This window comes from Misgurnus anguillicaudatus, chromosome 1 (assembly GCF_027580225.2).
Source record: "Misgurnus anguillicaudatus chromosome 1, ASM2758022v2, whole genome shotgun sequence".
In the NCBI taxonomy this organism is placed as follows: domain Eukaryota; kingdom Metazoa; phylum Chordata; class Actinopteri; order Cypriniformes; family Cobitidae; genus Misgurnus; species Misgurnus anguillicaudatus.
This window is the reverse complement of record NC_073337.2, coordinates 23,517,955-23,535,402: the sequence shown is the minus strand read 5'-3', so window position 1 is coordinate 23,535,402 and position 17,448 is coordinate 23,517,955. Positions and strand designations below refer to the sequence as shown.

The 17,448-nt window shown below is 38.9% G+C and overlaps 1 protein-coding gene across 2 annotated transcripts in view; it reads right to left on the bottom strand.

The window, feature by feature from the left end:
* The window catches only part of plxna4 (plexin A4), a 289,939-nt gene that overhangs the window by 256,658 nt on the left and 15,833 nt on the right, over nt 1-17,448 (bottom strand). For both annotated transcript variants that reach the window (XM_073868431.1, XM_055191382.2), the window contains exon 2: nt 7,248-8,562. In XM_073868431.1, coding sequence (XP_073724532.1) covers nt 7,248-8,462 — 1,215 coding nt within the window. In that variant the 5' untranslated portion in view covers nt 8,463-8,562. The remainder of the gene's footprint in view (nt 1-7,247; nt 8,563-17,448) is intronic.

The following is a 17,448-nucleotide window of genomic DNA, read 5'->3' as shown; positions in this document are numbered from 1 at the left end:
TTTAAACCAATACGCTGTTCAATTGAATGCAAAAGTAAATAAATGCAACCATGAACGCAAGGAACATAAAAATAAATGACAGCTGATTTTATAGCCTCTAGACGTCTAAATAGGACTGGTGTGTCTTGGGGGGTGAAAAGCACCAATTATTTAGCAATAATATGTAATGAGCATGCAGGAAGACTGACAGCTGTAATAGAACCTAGAAGCCCATAGCCTGATTTTAATGACTTTTAATTGAGCTGATTATGAATAATAATGAAAGACCCCATCTTAATTCAAAGCGTTCTTATCTTTCCGCCTGCAATGTCTTCTTAATGGGTTCGGAAAACGCAAATTAACAAAAAAAAATCTAGTTAGTGCGGGGTGGGGGGAAGTACTCTTATTTACATCACATTTACTGTGCCAGACTCATTTTCACACCTTTTATCTGCTGACACACTGAACATGGGGTGCCAGCAGAATTTTTTCTTTAACAGGTCAGACGTCAGCACAGAATGATCTATGGAGAGACACCAAGCCTTCCACTAATAATGTTATGTATTCATTATGGGATATCATCAATTATTTTCTATGCACATCTCAGAACCATTCCTATATAATAGTACACAGAATGCAATGTTGCAAAAGTTATTTAAAACATTAAAGGCACGATTTTTGAGAAACGCTTTGGAAAAGGGAGTCGGCCGAGTACCAAAACACACTTGTAGCCAATCAGTAGTAAGGGGCGTGTCTACTAACCAACATTGTTACCTGGGTTGCGTATGTGTGGGGCGGGTCTATCAAAAGAAGGTCCAGATTCTATTGGGGTAGGGGCGTGTTTGTTTAGGTGATTTCAAATGTCAACATTGGCGTGCACCCCACCTTTAACAATACAGCCTGAACAATTTAGAAAGCATGTCCCTATTACAAAAAATTGTGCTTGGAGATCAATCTCATACGCAAGATAAACAGTCATCCTCTTACAGACATCAGTCTTTTGTTGTTCAGGTTTGAACGCTCATCTGTCTGGGCCCATAGGCACTTGAAGTCTGGGAGATGTTTGGCTGAACTGAAGCTACAGTAGTTTTGAGTGGGCTTCAGATCTCTGCTTCTGCATTTGGATTCCCCCTCCGTGTGTCTGATCTTTAAATAGCGGCGCACAGCTGCCAGTTGTAACCCGGTGGGAGCAAAGCTGTGAGCATGACTTATCGAACTCTGGACTCGGGATTAACAGAAAATGGCCCAGCTTTAAAATCTCCATTACACATCTGTATGGGGAAATACTACTTTACTATAAAAAAAATGGAGAAAAGAAAAAAACTAATGTCATTGGTATTTAACAAATTTGACTTTCTTTCACTTCTGAAAAAAACTCCTGATCAATATCCTAATATATTTAGCAAACCACCTTTAACAGCAATAAAAACTCTTCCGTGGACTTAGAGGACTTTGCTGAATATCGGATGTAGACTGAGTCCACGTTTAAGCTTCTTTTATTTTTCTCAATTATTTTAATTGTTTTCAATTATATGTATTGTATTTAAAATTGTGTAATTTCTTTGTTAAACCACCTTTCTTAATCTTTTCTTAATATCTCACACAATGTGTTGTCATTTTAACTGACCCTATAGCCAGGTTGTGTATTTTTCTTTTTTCTGTAATAAACGATAATAATAAAAAAGTATATAAAATGAAAATCCATTGTGGCATTTAACAGATTCTGCCAACAAACTTTGTGTCAGGATTAAGCAGATTTGAAGCGAAAGTATTTGAAGAATTTATAATACGTGCCGAGAATATTCGGTTAATATATAACAACATATTTAAAGGGCACCTGTTTCATTGTTAAATAACAACGTTATTTTGTGTATTTGGTATAATACAATGTGTTTGCGTGGTTTATGGTTAAAGAAACACATTATTTTCCGCATACCGTACATTTTTAAAGCGTCAGATTTCACTCTCTTCCTGAAACGCACGGATTTAAAAACCTCTGTGTCCCTGATTGGTCAGCTAATCTGTACATTGTGATTGGTCTGAATACCTCTGACGTCAGCAGGAAATGTGACGCTCCTTACCATGTTTGAAAGATTCGCTCGCAATGCAACGCTAACAGGAGTTCACTTACAGGCTGAGTCTGAAGCGGGAGGAATTATGATAATGTCGGTCTTGTCTACATCACCAATCCCAGGAAGTAAACTGTTGTCTACAATCCGTGTGTTTGTTGTAGTAAAAAAAAAGAGATTTACGTTGGAGATGATAACTCGCATCATCGTTTACTTTGGGGTTTGTATCTTTTGCATATCGTTAACATGTACTAATACACGCTTACACACCAAAAGAAATGTAAAATCGTGAATCGGACCATAGCTGCTTTTTAATAAAATAAATAAATAGAGTTGCGCGTTTCGCTTCATTTCGTGTTTAAACATAATTTAAGGTTTACTTCTGATATAGCGGTGCTTATTCCAACATCACACATTTTAATAATGGTGACAGGCAGCACAACCATAGCATGCAATATACCACACCTCCCTGCGTGTAAGAGACGACTTCATTAATGTAATCTAGAAAGGTTTAATGCAAGTCGGTTTTAATGAACTGATGAAGATGGCTAGTCTGTCACATGCACAGTGAAGTGCACACCCCTTCTTTCGTGAGATTGTGTGTGTATGTGCGCACACATGTCACACGCGACATTAACAGTGGCCCTTTTGTGCGGTCTGACTGCCCTAATGAGCAGTAGTGCTGCTCATCTGTTCATTAATTGGGTAAAAACACAGACACCATGAGAGGGAAGGCCGATCAAGAGAGCTTGAATGAGTGTCTAAAGCATTTAGAGTACAAATACGTCTCTGCTTTCACTTGACACACTAGATCAACCCTTATGATAATTTACCATGGTAACTACAATAATTTAACATGGTAACTATAACTGCACATCAAAATGACTCTGAACACAAAACACATCCCATGTGAACGGTCCTGCGAGTGTTTTCAAACTAAACAGACAGTGCAATGAAACTGAATGCAGGTGTCTTAAAGCAATACTCAAGTCAAATATCAAAGTTTTCCCCCATGATGTACTCACTCTCAAGCAATCAAAAATAATCTTTCAAACAAACACATTTGGGTGATTCTCGTGAAATTAGACTTATGAGGTGTCATGAAACATTTTGATAAAAAAAGTAAGAGTATCAAAATAAGAAGCATACAGTTACAAACATCTCTTCATGTACTATTTTGCACATGATTTCAAATGACATCATACAACCAATTTTGTTGTATTTTCCACATTTAAGGGGAAAATTGTCATTACTGCAACATGTCCATGACTGGATTTGGGTTCTTAAATTTATAACTAAAAAATCTATAAAATAAAAAGCTTCAGTGCATGTTATACTATAAACATTTACAGTAAAGAAACATGTGGTATTTGGTGATCATTGGTAAATGTAGACATTATAATAAGGAATATAAATGTGTCCAAAAAAAATTCTCATCCTCCGCAACAATTTTCAATCATTGTTTAAGCCCTCGAGGAACAAAAATTAAAAAAAAAATTGGAAGGGACATAATTGACTGTGACACTCAAGATGGCTACCAGGTAAGCAGTTTTTTATTTTTTCTCTCCAGCTAAAAGTTGAAATTTTGTTTGTCATAGTACCTAGACAACTTTTTAGTTCTCATTACCGAAACATGAGTTTGTAAATGCATATATTTAATGATAATGATAATTTTAGACCTTAATCTTATATGTGCAAAAAAAATGGCTTCAAGGGCTTTTTAAAAAATCTGATGCTGGACACCTTTGAAGTATGGATTTCGTGAGAATCACCCATTTGGAGTTATTTTAGTAAATGTCCTTGCTTTCCAATCCTATAATGGGAGAAAATAGGGATCAGGGAACAACTTTTGACTTTAAAAAGGGTTACCAAAAAAATGCACCAAAAAAGTGCATCCATCCTTCACAGAAGTAATCCATACAGCTCCAACGGTTAAATAAAGGTTTTCTTCGGATAATCAATGTGATTTATTAATAAAAACATCCATATTTCAAACTTATGAGCTGTAATAACTAGTTTCTGGTAACAACGGCATCTAAGACTCGATTTACGAGATTCACATGCGCAACGTACGCATGGCAACCAACATTTACTACGCTAAAACTTACGCGATTCACAAGAGTGCAAGATGTCACTGTTACCAGAAGATAGTTACAAGTTATAAAGTTTGAAATATGGATATTTATCTTACAAAAAACTTATTTATTACCCACAGAAGACCTTTATTAAATTATTGGTGCCATGTGGATTACCTCTGTGAAGGATGAATACACTTTTTTGCTGTTTAAAGTCAGAAATTGTTCCCTGATCCCAGTTTTCTCCCATTATAAAGCTTGGAAGAGCAAGGACATTTACTAAAATAACTCGAAACAGATTATAGACATGTATCTCGGATTGCTTAAGGGTAAGTACATCAAAGGGTAATTTTTATATTTGGCTGGAGTATCCCTTTAAGATACAATTAATAAAATTTAATGGGATATCTGTGTCTTATAAAAATATTAAAGTGCATTTTATAAAAATGTATATTTATATTTATATTTATATTTATTCGTGCTGGGCAAAGATAAATGTCAATTAATCACATACAAAATAAAAGTGATTTTTTTGCATAATATAGTATGTGTGTAAGTATTAAGTATATTTAACCACACACACGTACATATATTCATTTTATATTTTCATTTTATATTTTCATTTATATATATATATATATATATATATATATATATATATTTTTTTTTCATTTATATATATATATATATATATATATATATATATATATATATATATATATATATATATATATATATATATATATATATATATATAGTAATTGTCAAAAAGTATGTGTATATTAATATATTTACTGCTTACCATGGTAAATATCTGTGAGAGAAATACTTAAGCTGTTAAATAGAAGAGGTTAAGATTTATGTCCGTGTTGTATGGGATTTGTGTTAAATGTTCTCACACCACAGGCCTCGATACGCTTGGGTTCATATTTCTTTTTATATTGTTATTTTTGATACGGATCTATAATAATCAAAAAGCTATTCATCCGTGTCATCTGTCCGCCCGTGATGCATGAATATGGCTGCGAGTAAACCCTGTATTCTGGACAACGCTGCAGATATGTCTTGAGCCTTGTGATTTTCACACTATAATATCCTTATCATATCCGCAGAGGGCACGGTGAGGATATTAAGATATACATCACTTTGGTATCTTCACCCCACCTGCATTGCTATCATGTCATGTTGATGCAGTGTTAGCAGAGAGCTGAATATTGAGAGCCTGTTATCTACGAATTCATGAAGAGGGGCTTTCTTGATCTCGCTGCGGTTCTCTGCTTACTTAATTAGACTTTCATATCAGGGAAGTCAAAACGCTACCAAGTCACTATTGGGTTTTTCCCCTTTCTTTCTCTTTCGCTCATAGTGCTTTGAAGCTTGCATGTGTTTGGTGTCCCAAGTAAATGACGCGGGCCATGTAGATGCGGAGGCGCTCAGATTTTCATGTTTTATTTAAAACACAAACCCATACCGCACCGACAACTGAGATTCTTGCAAAATCATGTGAATGATATTAGTAACGCATCTGTCTCCCGCACGCGAGCGCCGTTCCCTCGCTCCTGTCATTCCCTACTTTTCATCTTGTCAACGCAGCGCTGTTGAGCGCGTATCAAGGAACGCTGCGTCCCGAAAGCATTTAACTTCAGTCACAGAGAGAGATGTCGCTCTCTCTTACCCTGGGACGGCTATATCAAATATCACTGTTTGTGTTTAGTTGTGTGAATGTTTGCAATCCGTTTTATGAGTAGGTGTTTTTGTGCATGGGAGATTTAGCATAATTATGGCCATGTTTATTTCTTCATGTGGGCGTTTAAAAGCTGCTTTATTTTTAATCTAATCTCGACATAAAAGATAACCCTTAACGGTATGTGCAACGCATTTAACTTTTTAAGTTAAACCTGTTAGGCTCTGCTTTTATTGGTTAACAATGCTTTGTCACATCAGAGCACAAAACATTTAAGGGAAGAAAAAGTAGTTGGCACTGAAGACAATACAATTAGGAAATTAGGGAAGAACATACATTTATTTGATTTAAATTCATGCCTGCATGTATATTTGTCTGGGAATCTCTGTGCATAAATGTCTCTCACAGAAGACAACTTAAACAGCAACCAAGTATTTATCAGATATAAAGTCTTAGATATAATGTGTTTAAGCTCACTTGTCTTTTTCTCTTAGCAATCAAACACTTGCTTTTATATGAGGAGCTAGTAGCCATAGTTACCGGAGGAGGAGATGCAGACCATCCATCTCTCTCTCTCCCCTCGCCGTGGTGCTCGCTCTTTAATTTATGCTGCAGTGGCCATACTGCAGCGCACGCAGAAATGGCATCATTCCTCAACATAACTCCCTATCCTCCTCTCTCCACCAATACACCTATCGAGAAACACTCCAACACAATCTGCTTCAAGTTTATTCTCATGAGTGCCTTTAAGTTTGCATGTGTGTCTGGTACTGATCACTTCATACTCAATTGTAGTTTAAACTAAACAAATGTATGGTTAGACTGATTATTTATAAACTATAGTATTTACAGAGTACTTTGTATTTATTTATTTATTTAAAATGGCTATATTCATGCCAAGGTTAATCTATACACAGGTTTGAAAAGAGACAATTTGGCAACCTAACCTGCATGTCTTTGGACTGTGAAAGGAAACCAGAGTACCCCAAGTAAACCAACGCTGACACAGGAAGAACCAAAAAATAAAAATGACCCCATGATTTACTCATCCTGTTTGGAACCAAACCGTCTGTGGACCCCGTTCACTTCCAGAGTAGGAAAAAAGAATACTATGGAAGTAAATGGGGTCCACAAACGGTTTGGTTACAAACATTTCTCAAAATATCTCCCTTTGTGTTCATCAGAACAAAGAAATTTATACAGGTTTGTAACAACATGAGAGTGAGTAAACAGAATTTTCATTTTTGGGTGAACTATCACTTTAAAATATCTCTATTATGATACCTTGTCCTGTATTGTCAAAAGGTTTGTTATATGCAAAACCAGTGCATTACCTGAAATAAGCTCTACAGTTTGGTAAAAAAAATTCAATGGTATCGTTTAAAAAACATTATTGTACTGCAAATGTCAAGTAGCTGGTAAGAAGAGGAATACACTTACCGCACTACTGCATGGGATGTCTTTCACTTTGAGCCAGGCGAGGTCCAATGTTCCCTCTCCTTTATAACAAGACTGCAACCTGTCTTTAATTCTTTCATTGATTTCCTTCAAAGTGAACACACAGAGTGCAGACTCCTGAGATGTCTCCTTGGGCCTTCTCTTCTGACCTTTGGAGAAAACTGCATAAAGAATGTCATCATCGGGTCCTACGCCCAGTGACCGTGCCAGGATAGTACCTGCCTTGGAGAGGTAAGCAGCCTGCAGTAGGCGATACTCAACCCCATCCTTTACGCAACCGAGAGGAACCTCGACGTACGAGTTGAACGCCGTGTCGTCCTTGCAGAGTCGTACCAGTTTGGAAGTGTACACCTGTTCGCGTCCTGCCGCAGATGACCCTGTCGTCGGGCCTCCGCCCATTTCGGGCTGCAACGTGAGAAAATACACAAAATTTCCACTGCTAAAACCATAGACGTAATAGATGTCAAAGTCTGGCACCACCGTGAAAGTATCTGAAGGAATCTTAATCATAGAGGCAACGAATTCATCATGGAAGACGTAGGCGAACATCCCATCCTCCTCCGAGTTGCGGGTGAGCTTACGACTGGATATTGTTGGGAAGTACTCCGGTCTTCCATCAACAGCAGTAGCCACAAAAAGCTTATCGGGTGAGGCGTCGCCGTAAGACACGATGACTCCGAACACGGAGCCGCTCTCGTTGACGCCAGAGAGGTAGTGCTCTTTTTTATGGAAGGGCTCTCCTAGTTTAAAGAGATCATCCAGGCGAAGCAGCTTGCAAATACCCTGGTACAGGCTCCCGCAAGCCAGCAGCCGGTTCTCGCGGTAGTCCATGAGCAGCATCTTGTTGACGTTATTGGTCAACGTTAGGGGTTCGCTACAAGGCTGGACTATACGGGGTGGGTAGCAGTTCCGGTTATCCTCATCTGGCCCGGTCTGATGCGACACCTGTACGTCCAGCCCATGTGAGAGTTTGTAGATGCGATTCACCGCCCCAAGGTACACATTCCCATTTCTGTGATCCACAGCTAGGTGGTTAAAGGTCCATTCAGGGTTTTCAGCCCGAAATGTACTGTATTCCTCAAGTACTCTGGATGCCACTGAAGGCTGTTGGGGCCTGGTAGCCAAGAGGGGATCCAACAAGACAATGATGCAGAAAGAAAAAGTTAAAATGGTCCATCTGATGTTGTTGAAAGCCATTGTCCTGGTGCCTGATAGGAAGAGTGTCTCTGTCCACTACTCACTTCTTGTATTCTGTATTAGTATTCAGGCTTTTCGTGAAGTTGAGGACATTCTGTACCTATACAGCAAGAAAAACAGAGGAGTGTTAACATTTCAACTACAGTAATAGCAATACAATTGCATTCCACACCTCACAAGACGGCGTGCATCAGAAGACACAAGTAATTATTGAAGCCACACGACTGCTTTTCAGCACATGAGCAATTACACAAAGATGGAAAAGGTTGGAAGCTGACAGGTGGCATGAACGAATGTCATTCTCAATGGGATAATGCATTTGCCTAAGGAGTTAACAGCAAGCATGGTCGTAATTTCTCTGCCTGTGCCACACCTCACAGCCAGACCTCTGACCCTCTAATTGACCCCCCCCCCTCTGTAAGCGATTTGTACGGTTTGCAGATTTTCTCCCATATCTCCAGATAGCACGGCTCACCTGCTGACAAAGCTGAAGAAGTGGCTCTCTGATATATCCATGTCTGCAAATGTTTAAGAAGGCCAATTAGAAGAAACTGCTGATGTAGTGCAAAGATGAGGAAAGAGTAAAAACACGACTATTTATCCTCAAGTTAATTGGGTAACATGAGCTCACACAGATACATATGCAGTGCAACCTTGTATTAAAGCAACCATATTTTCCCATTTTTGGCTGTATAGCAAGGTAGCAATTAGAGATGCACCGATCGACCAGCCAGAGACCGGAAATGGACAATTTTAGGTATTTCAAGACCGTTACCGGCACGGCAGTGTCACGATATTCGGATTTTGAGCTGATCCTTTTGTTGCCAGTGGTGCAAGCAATAATGTCACAGCCACACACAACCTCACGGTGGAAGAAGCACCCGACTGTTATCCAACAGCAGCGAAATTGAGTAGGAAAATGTACTAATGAGTCTAAATTTCCAGGGCCGGAGTGGGACTCATTTTCATTTTAGGGCTGAAAATGAGTCCCACTCCGGCCCTTGAAGCTAAAAAACAGAATGGCCCAGAATTCTCCCAGTGCTCCCGATTAGCCAATCCGGGCCTGCAAAGTCCTCCGGTGCCTATAGACGGTTTCAGCAGTAACAACATAAACAAGCGGCTGTCGCGGTCCGCACGTAACTTTCGGTAAACTCCGCTAATAATAAATAACCACAAAGTACTTTAAACGTAGTTTATTTATATAACAAGCACAAAAAAAACAAATAGATTACCTAGGAAACCAAAACATTTGTTATTTTCGACGAGTCATTTGTTCAAGAGATCAGTTTAGCAACTAGTCAGACCATTAAAAAAAACGAAACCGGAAGTAAAGTTCGGATCCAGACGTGTATCACGTGCGTCCGATGAAACCGTCTATATTAATTCCTGCCCCGCAAATGACACGTTGATATGAAGGATCCCGCTCTGGATGACCAGCCGTTCTCCAGGCAGAAGCTTCAGAAATACCAACCTCCTCAGCCCAACTCGGACGTCGCGTTTTCCTGAGTTGTTTAATCTCGTTTCTTATCACACACGCAGCCAGTTACAAGCTGATCCCAAAGCAGCAATCAGTTCCACAACTGATATTTGGACATCAAACATAATGTCAGTGAGCCTTACTGAGTCTGAGCGCACATTATTTGGAGATCCTAATTTAATGCAGTTTGGGTGAAAGCGCAAGTTTTTTGTATGAAAAAAGTGGATTTTGTTTGTAGCCTACATGCTGTCAATTATAATCTGCAAAAATTGGTATCGGCAGATCATAATTACAAAAAATTGGATATCTGAATCGGCCAAGAATGCACCGACCACTGCAATCGGTGCATGTCTACTAACAATGCTACAGTATGATACACTTGCCCTTATGTGCTGAAGCTCACGGCAAATGTGAAAATCACACCTTTGCTGTTATAGTGGGCATTAAGATGTTATAAAGAGTGTAGGGTATGGACTTCATGGTAATGATTAGCCACTGAAACAGAAAGCAGAGACGCTTGCTTTAGCCCACTCAGAGGCATAGAAAAGTAATAAAGGGGTCGGTACACATTCCATTCTGAATGTGGAGGGTCTTACTGCGGTTCACTAAGATGTGTATGGAAAGAAATGGTTGGAAATATAGCAGTGTGTAATCTGAGCAGTGGGGGATAATGTTCTCTGATAGAAAACTGTAGCACACAACCACTTCACAATGTTACAGCAGGTATCATTTACTACGATTACATTTAAAGTGAGAGAACCCTGAAGCAAGGTGCATGAAGAGGGAAAACATGCATGGAGGAAATGGTGGTTGTGTAAAACTGAATGAAAAAGCACACCGTTCTAATACAGGTGGCTTCCAAGTGAGGCATTTAGCTTACAAACTGGAGCATTTTCGTTTTTAAACAGCGTTTTAAAGTACAAATTATTCTCATCTGAAAAGATTTCTGTCCACACTATACAATATAAGCAGGGTGCAAATCTCCATTTAATGGAATCACCCAAACAAACATGCCCCTAACCCAATAGAATCTTCATTTATAGACCCGCCCCATGCATACGCAACCCAGGCAACGATGTCGGTTAGTAGACACGCACCTTACTGATGATTGGCTACAAGTGTGTTTTGGTAGTTGGCCTGACTCCTTTTCCAAAAGGAGAAATGATGGGAGGACGAGCGTCGGGCAAAAAAAAAAAAATCGCAGAGATTAGCAAATAGTAACATGACCCAACTTCCAACAATCCAATAAATTCTCGATGGACAAAACTCAAGTCCCACCCTACCTTTATTCCTTATTTTAGAAGCCAATTCACTCGGATATACGTCACAATGGTAAAAATAAGACAATCGCTACTTTTGTTTCATTGTGACTTCAAGAAGCCACCAACCAATGGGCTTATTTATTAGCAAATCTGCAAGGTCATCCAAAAACAGGGGTTTATAAATCTAGCCAGGCTCTTCCCATAGGATCCTTCACTAGATATTATAAGTTGGTCAGGTTTCAAAAAACCCACTGTATAAAATAAGAAAAACGAGTTGACCTCCAGGCCAGAGATGCTTTAACTGGGGCCAGTGGAGATTTACCCATCATGTTGGCAAGCTTTCGGAAAGCTTGCTAGCAACATCCACGCAGACTAGAGACCACATGCTGAGTAGCCACATCAAAGACTGCTAATGAATTCATGTTTAATACCACACACAAGCAGCATTTCTGGGAATGTGAGGAAACAACACATTTCGGGTTTAGGCTGCGTGCGGGTGTGCGTGTATTTGTGTGTTTACTTGATAAATAATTGGATATTCATGCTTCTCACTCAAATTCTTTGTGTTTTGAGCATTCAACTGCCACAGAGGAAGTCTCACTTGATGCATTTCCATTACTCATTCCCGAAAACCAACACAAATATCACAGCAAGACAGCAATAAAAAGAAAAATGTCACTCACAGCGGCCACACGTCGGAATTTAGCTCGATGCAGAAAATATAGAGGAAAAAGCAAAACACAGGTGGGTTACATGAGAAATGGGTGGGAAAAGACGTCTGGGGATAAGAATTCAGGCTAGAAAAGATTTTAGGCATTGGTGTTGGCAAATCAATGTTAAAGTTGCATGTGTTTATATGCTGATGGTCAGATGGTTAACAGTAGACAAGTACAAAACTTCTTCAATAAATAAACAATAACATTAAATCAATAGCCGAGTCACGATTTACTGCTCTGCTTTAATGAACCCCTGTTGGCATGTTCAGCCATGCTATCCCACTTATGAACGTCTGGCAAATATGTACAACAATTGCCACCAGTGCCATGGACTCCATACTGGGCACCAGTTTGGCAGTATTCAGGCTTGAAGTTGGGGGGGGCTTGATGATTTGCATTGAAGCCTTGAACATATGAGTGTCAATGAGGTCATAGGAAGGTGATAGGCTAGTTGGCGACACTGATTTCGACAACCGCCCAACAATCCAATAAATGAAGATTTCAAGGCACTGAACCCAGCCAGAGTGTTTGACTGGAGCCTCTCCAGGCTTTGCAAACACTCGACCTTGAAAACGCATCTGATGTGTGTGTGTGTGTGTGTGTGTGTGTGTTTGGGGGGGTCAAGGGCATCCAAACAATCATGAATTTATCCTCACTGATCTAAGAGCATTATCTCACAACAGTGCAATTCAACACTGATTGAACCAAATCTGACGCAGACACACAGACGCTTGCGCGTGTCCTCCTGCTCGACTTTCATTAGTACAGGCTTCACTTCTCATCCCTCCATGGACAGATGGAGGGATTCATCCCTGATGTGAGTCTGGAGGAAAGGGCGCCAGAAGGATGGCAGGAGGAAAAGGAGTGATGTTTACACACAGAGCACACACAGATATAAGTTTTAATTATCTACAGCCTCCCAGAGGATGAAGGTCCACGGCCCACCACAAACCTGATGGGACCTTTGGATGCCCAAGAGGGAGTGCAATAGAAAGGGTACAAACTATACAAATAATAATAATTTCCAATGTCAATTAAAATCTACTAGACAACCGCTTTACCATGTTTACAAAACTATATGGAGTAAAACACTAAGCTACCAAGAATATGGCTATTTGATGATTTGGTGTTTTTTCAGTTATTTACAGAATTCATCAGAAAGAAATCTCCTGGTGTTGTGGCATTTCGAAGAAATGGACCGAGCCCAGCGCCGGTCAGACAAATCCACTGGATCTGAGAGACATGTTGACATCTGCCCGTCCTCGTTTGCTGTTCCTATCTCTCTTATTTTCTCCGTCTTTCTATTTCCTCCATGGCTCTGATCAGGGGGACTGTAATCCTTCACAGCAGCTCTCGGTTCAAACGCTCTTTCAAACGCTTTCCATCAGTCTTCCTCTCTCTATCACGCACACACAGACACACAAAAATCTCTAATTTCGCACAAAACTATTCATTTTCTGTTTTCGCACCTTCTGTGCATCATCAAAAAAGCTGGGGTCTTACTCGAAATGTGTTTGTTAGGCTCGCCGCCTTAAGCAGGCACGTGTCTCCAGTCGACCGAAAATAAAAGACTGCAGCCCTCTGTACTGGCTCATAAACACACACCCGCCGCATAGATCCACACACAAAAATAGGCTTCGTTAACAGCCAGATATAGTCACGTGTGCACACATGCACCTTCTCTTTCCCGCTTTCTCCATCTTTCAGAAATGGTCATCAGTGTCGTAGTATGTTGATCTCCACAGATACCATTGACACCATTAAGAGGCCTATCTTAGATCTCCGGATCTTAATCGTTGGTATCCAGTTATTAGGTTAAACTCTGAGCTGCTTCCTGCCGCTGTCTGCCGTCCCCAACTCTCGATATAAACGAATGTATAATGTCACTCATTAATATGGCTAGATGAGGCTTTGTATTCGATTAAACCGGATCTAAGACAGACCACAAAATAGTGATCAACGTAAATGACCTGGACGTCATTAAATGGGGAAATGATATGATCTTAAGACAAAAAACTGGGTTATTACTGTATATGTCATTCCATAGACTTTACTTTTTCATTAAAAACCCAATTAGATGAGTTAGCCAACAACAGACACACAAAGTAAACAAATTATATATTAGTGATGCCCAAAATGCACACTATTCAGCCAAAACCCAAACTCAGATTGTTCACGTAAAACATTAAAATCCAATGTTGATGATACACAAATAACCAAAACAAGATGTTCTCACATTTTTCGAACAACAAAAAATGGCAACATTATTATATTACGATCCAGGTTATGACTATGTGATACCGAATAAAAATGTGATATGCGAAAACTTTCTAAACTATTCGATATGCCTAATCAGTCCCTCCAGAATTACGCAATTTTTTTTTGTGATCAAAATTCCCAGAAATGTGGAAAATGTTATTAAAATAATTAACCGCTTCAGCCGCATAAATGTTTGAAAATTTTTTGATATAAATAAGAACACTGAGAAAGGTGGGGCGTGAAACTTTTTTATTTTTTTAGTGTCGCTTTTTAGAAAGTTTGAAAATGTGCATTACCTACAGTAATGCACAATAGCCACAAGTCGTTTGCCGTGTGTTCTGTGATCACGGAATCTGCATAATGTTTTATGTTTGTTAACCTAAACTTTGTCTATACATAACTTTAAAATAATAAAACCATTGTTATTGTAAACCTTTGTGAAACTAGCACGCTTGTGATATTTTGGTAATTTCATTATTTTGCATTGCCCTAATTCAAATACTAACATAATATTGTATTAGGGGCGGTCACACTACACTTTGAGCATGCAAATAGTGCTGCCTCACGATTAGTCGCGACTAATCAGTTGCAGAATAAAAGTTTTTGTTTACATAATATGTGTGTGTGTGTATAATAATTATGTATATATAAATACGCACACATACATGTATAATTTTAAGAAAATAATATATTTATATAATTAATATATATATTTTATATATAATATATATTATATATAAATATAAACATGTATATACACATGGAAATGTTTCTTAATTATATACATGCGTGCGTGCGTGTGTATTTATACATAATTATTATACATAGTACACCCACATATACTTTGTAAACAAAAACGTTTATTCTGCAAATGATTAGTCGCGACTAATCGTGAGGCAGCACTACTGCGAATATGGGCAGGGAGCACTTTGCCAATCTTTGCTTTTCAGTTAAGAGAAAGGTCACGCCGTGACGTATTGTTTTTTTACTGGACACGTCTCCACATGATACAAATTTGCAGGTCAGAGTTCACCAGACTTGAACTTTGAGAATGCAAATATTTTTTGTGCATTACTGCGAATATGGGCAGAGAGCACTTTGTAAATCTTTGCTTTTCAGTTAAGCGAAAGGTCACACTGTGACATACTGGACATGTCTCTACATGATACGAATTTGCAGGTCAGAGTTCACTAGACTTGAACGTTGTACGCAGCGAAATATCTTCGTACAAGCTTGCTTTTTCGTTTGGACACATTTGCATGCGTATGAATGGAAGTCATTGGAACGAAAACTGTTGTGACCGCAGTCTTCTACTTTCAACCCCCAGGTACCCCAGCAAATCTGATGCACAGCTTGAAGACCAATCCTTTTCTCCATTTTTTACCTGAAAGTCCTTAGTTACAACCTTAACAAATCTCATTCTCCCTTTCTTTTCCCTCCATATCGGAAACGGAAGCAACGGAAATCACCATTGGCTTCTCAAGTCTTACTACATTAGACCTGCATACTAAAACTTTTATATGCCTTAGCATCCTCTTGCAATGTTATGCTCTCTCGCTCCCTCTCGCTCTCTCTCTCTCTCTGCTTGTTCGGTGAACTTCTCCATAATTTCCTGGTTTTCGAAGACACTCATGAGAGGTCACCACTCAAAAGCTGTCAAACATTTACTGCGAAACCAATGTACAGTTCAGCATCTTAAATCAAGACATTATTTGTCAGCCACATACAGCCATATTCATGCATTCATGCATACAAATTATAATGCATTGCATTTCATAAAGACCGTACAACACCACATGAAAACATCCCACTAAAACACATACCAGATATCGTAAAAAATACGTCCAAGAGCGATGGCTCATCGGACATAACCGTCGCACATGTACACAAACACACTGCCTTCATCGGCTAGTGACAGCAGTTTGTGAACACCCCCTCCATCCGCAAGCTTTTCCCAAAGCAATCCCGGGGCATTTCATAGGCACTGATGCAAGTAATAAATCAGAGATCATAAAAGTTCATTTCCCATACAGCAGAGTCAGTAACACAGTGCTGATGTGTAGGGGGCGGAGACTGGAGTTGATTGACTGTTTTCAATGATTGCCACATTACATCAAGATGTCTAGAGGCTTGATGAACGGTTTATTGTTTGTTTATTTATTTAAATATTTATAAGTGTGAACCAACCGTTATAGCTCAAAGGCAAACTGTTACAGTCAAATGAGAACCAAATAATGATTGCATGTAAAAAACAGCCAGCACAGTTCACATACTGAAAGGTGTCCCACTGAAAGGTCCTATGACATGTACACATTCAGGGAGTAAGCTACATTTTATCAGTACATTTAATCAAACCTTGGCATTTGAACTGCTTTTTCAGATCTTGCATTGGTCTTCATGTAAATATTCAGCTTCAGCTGTAACAGGTGAGATTGTGTTGAATGGTCTTGATCCAAGATTAACTTCATAGACATGAAAGCCTGATAATCACCAGCTTTGTACTGATTATTATAAACCAATCTGTGTTTTTCATTTGTATGTGGCTGGTGTGGAATAATCTAAGGATTGTGGCCTGACACACATGACTGGATTCAGCTATCATAATCCAACTTCTAACCTCAACACACACACAAAATCCCAACACCGTCTGGTGTTTCCCTGGTGAAATCTTGGATAATGGATTTTCTCCCCAGTCATTCTATAAAGTGTACGAATGAAAGCATTGTATATAAAAGTACACTTAAAACAAAAAAAAGTACAAAGGGACCTTAAACAGGAAGTTCAGTTTGGTATACAACATCCCTATCCCATGCATTGCTTAGTATTGGCATTGGTAATATGGATGTCAACCATTATCTGTGAGATTACAGGAATAAATACATATAAGTAAGGATGCACCGATATGATTTTGGGGGGGGGGGGGCGATACCGATTAAAACAGACAACTATTGACCGATATTATACAGTTATATGCAATACTATACAGTTGGCATATTAGCTAGTTTATTTCTGCATCAAATTATTTTTACTGAACATGGATTGGATCTATTTAACATTCAACTGACCAACATAATAATAAGAGGCACAAAGTAAGATAAAATTTTGGCAATTTTTTTGTCTTTTTCCAAGATTTTGAAAAAAGCCCAGACCGCAGATATTTTCCGAAATATTCTGCAATACACAGCATGGCTGACGTGAATGAGTAATCTCTAACGTAATTAACTATGTGATTTACTCTTTCCCCCCGAATCGCACGTCTGACAAACTATAAT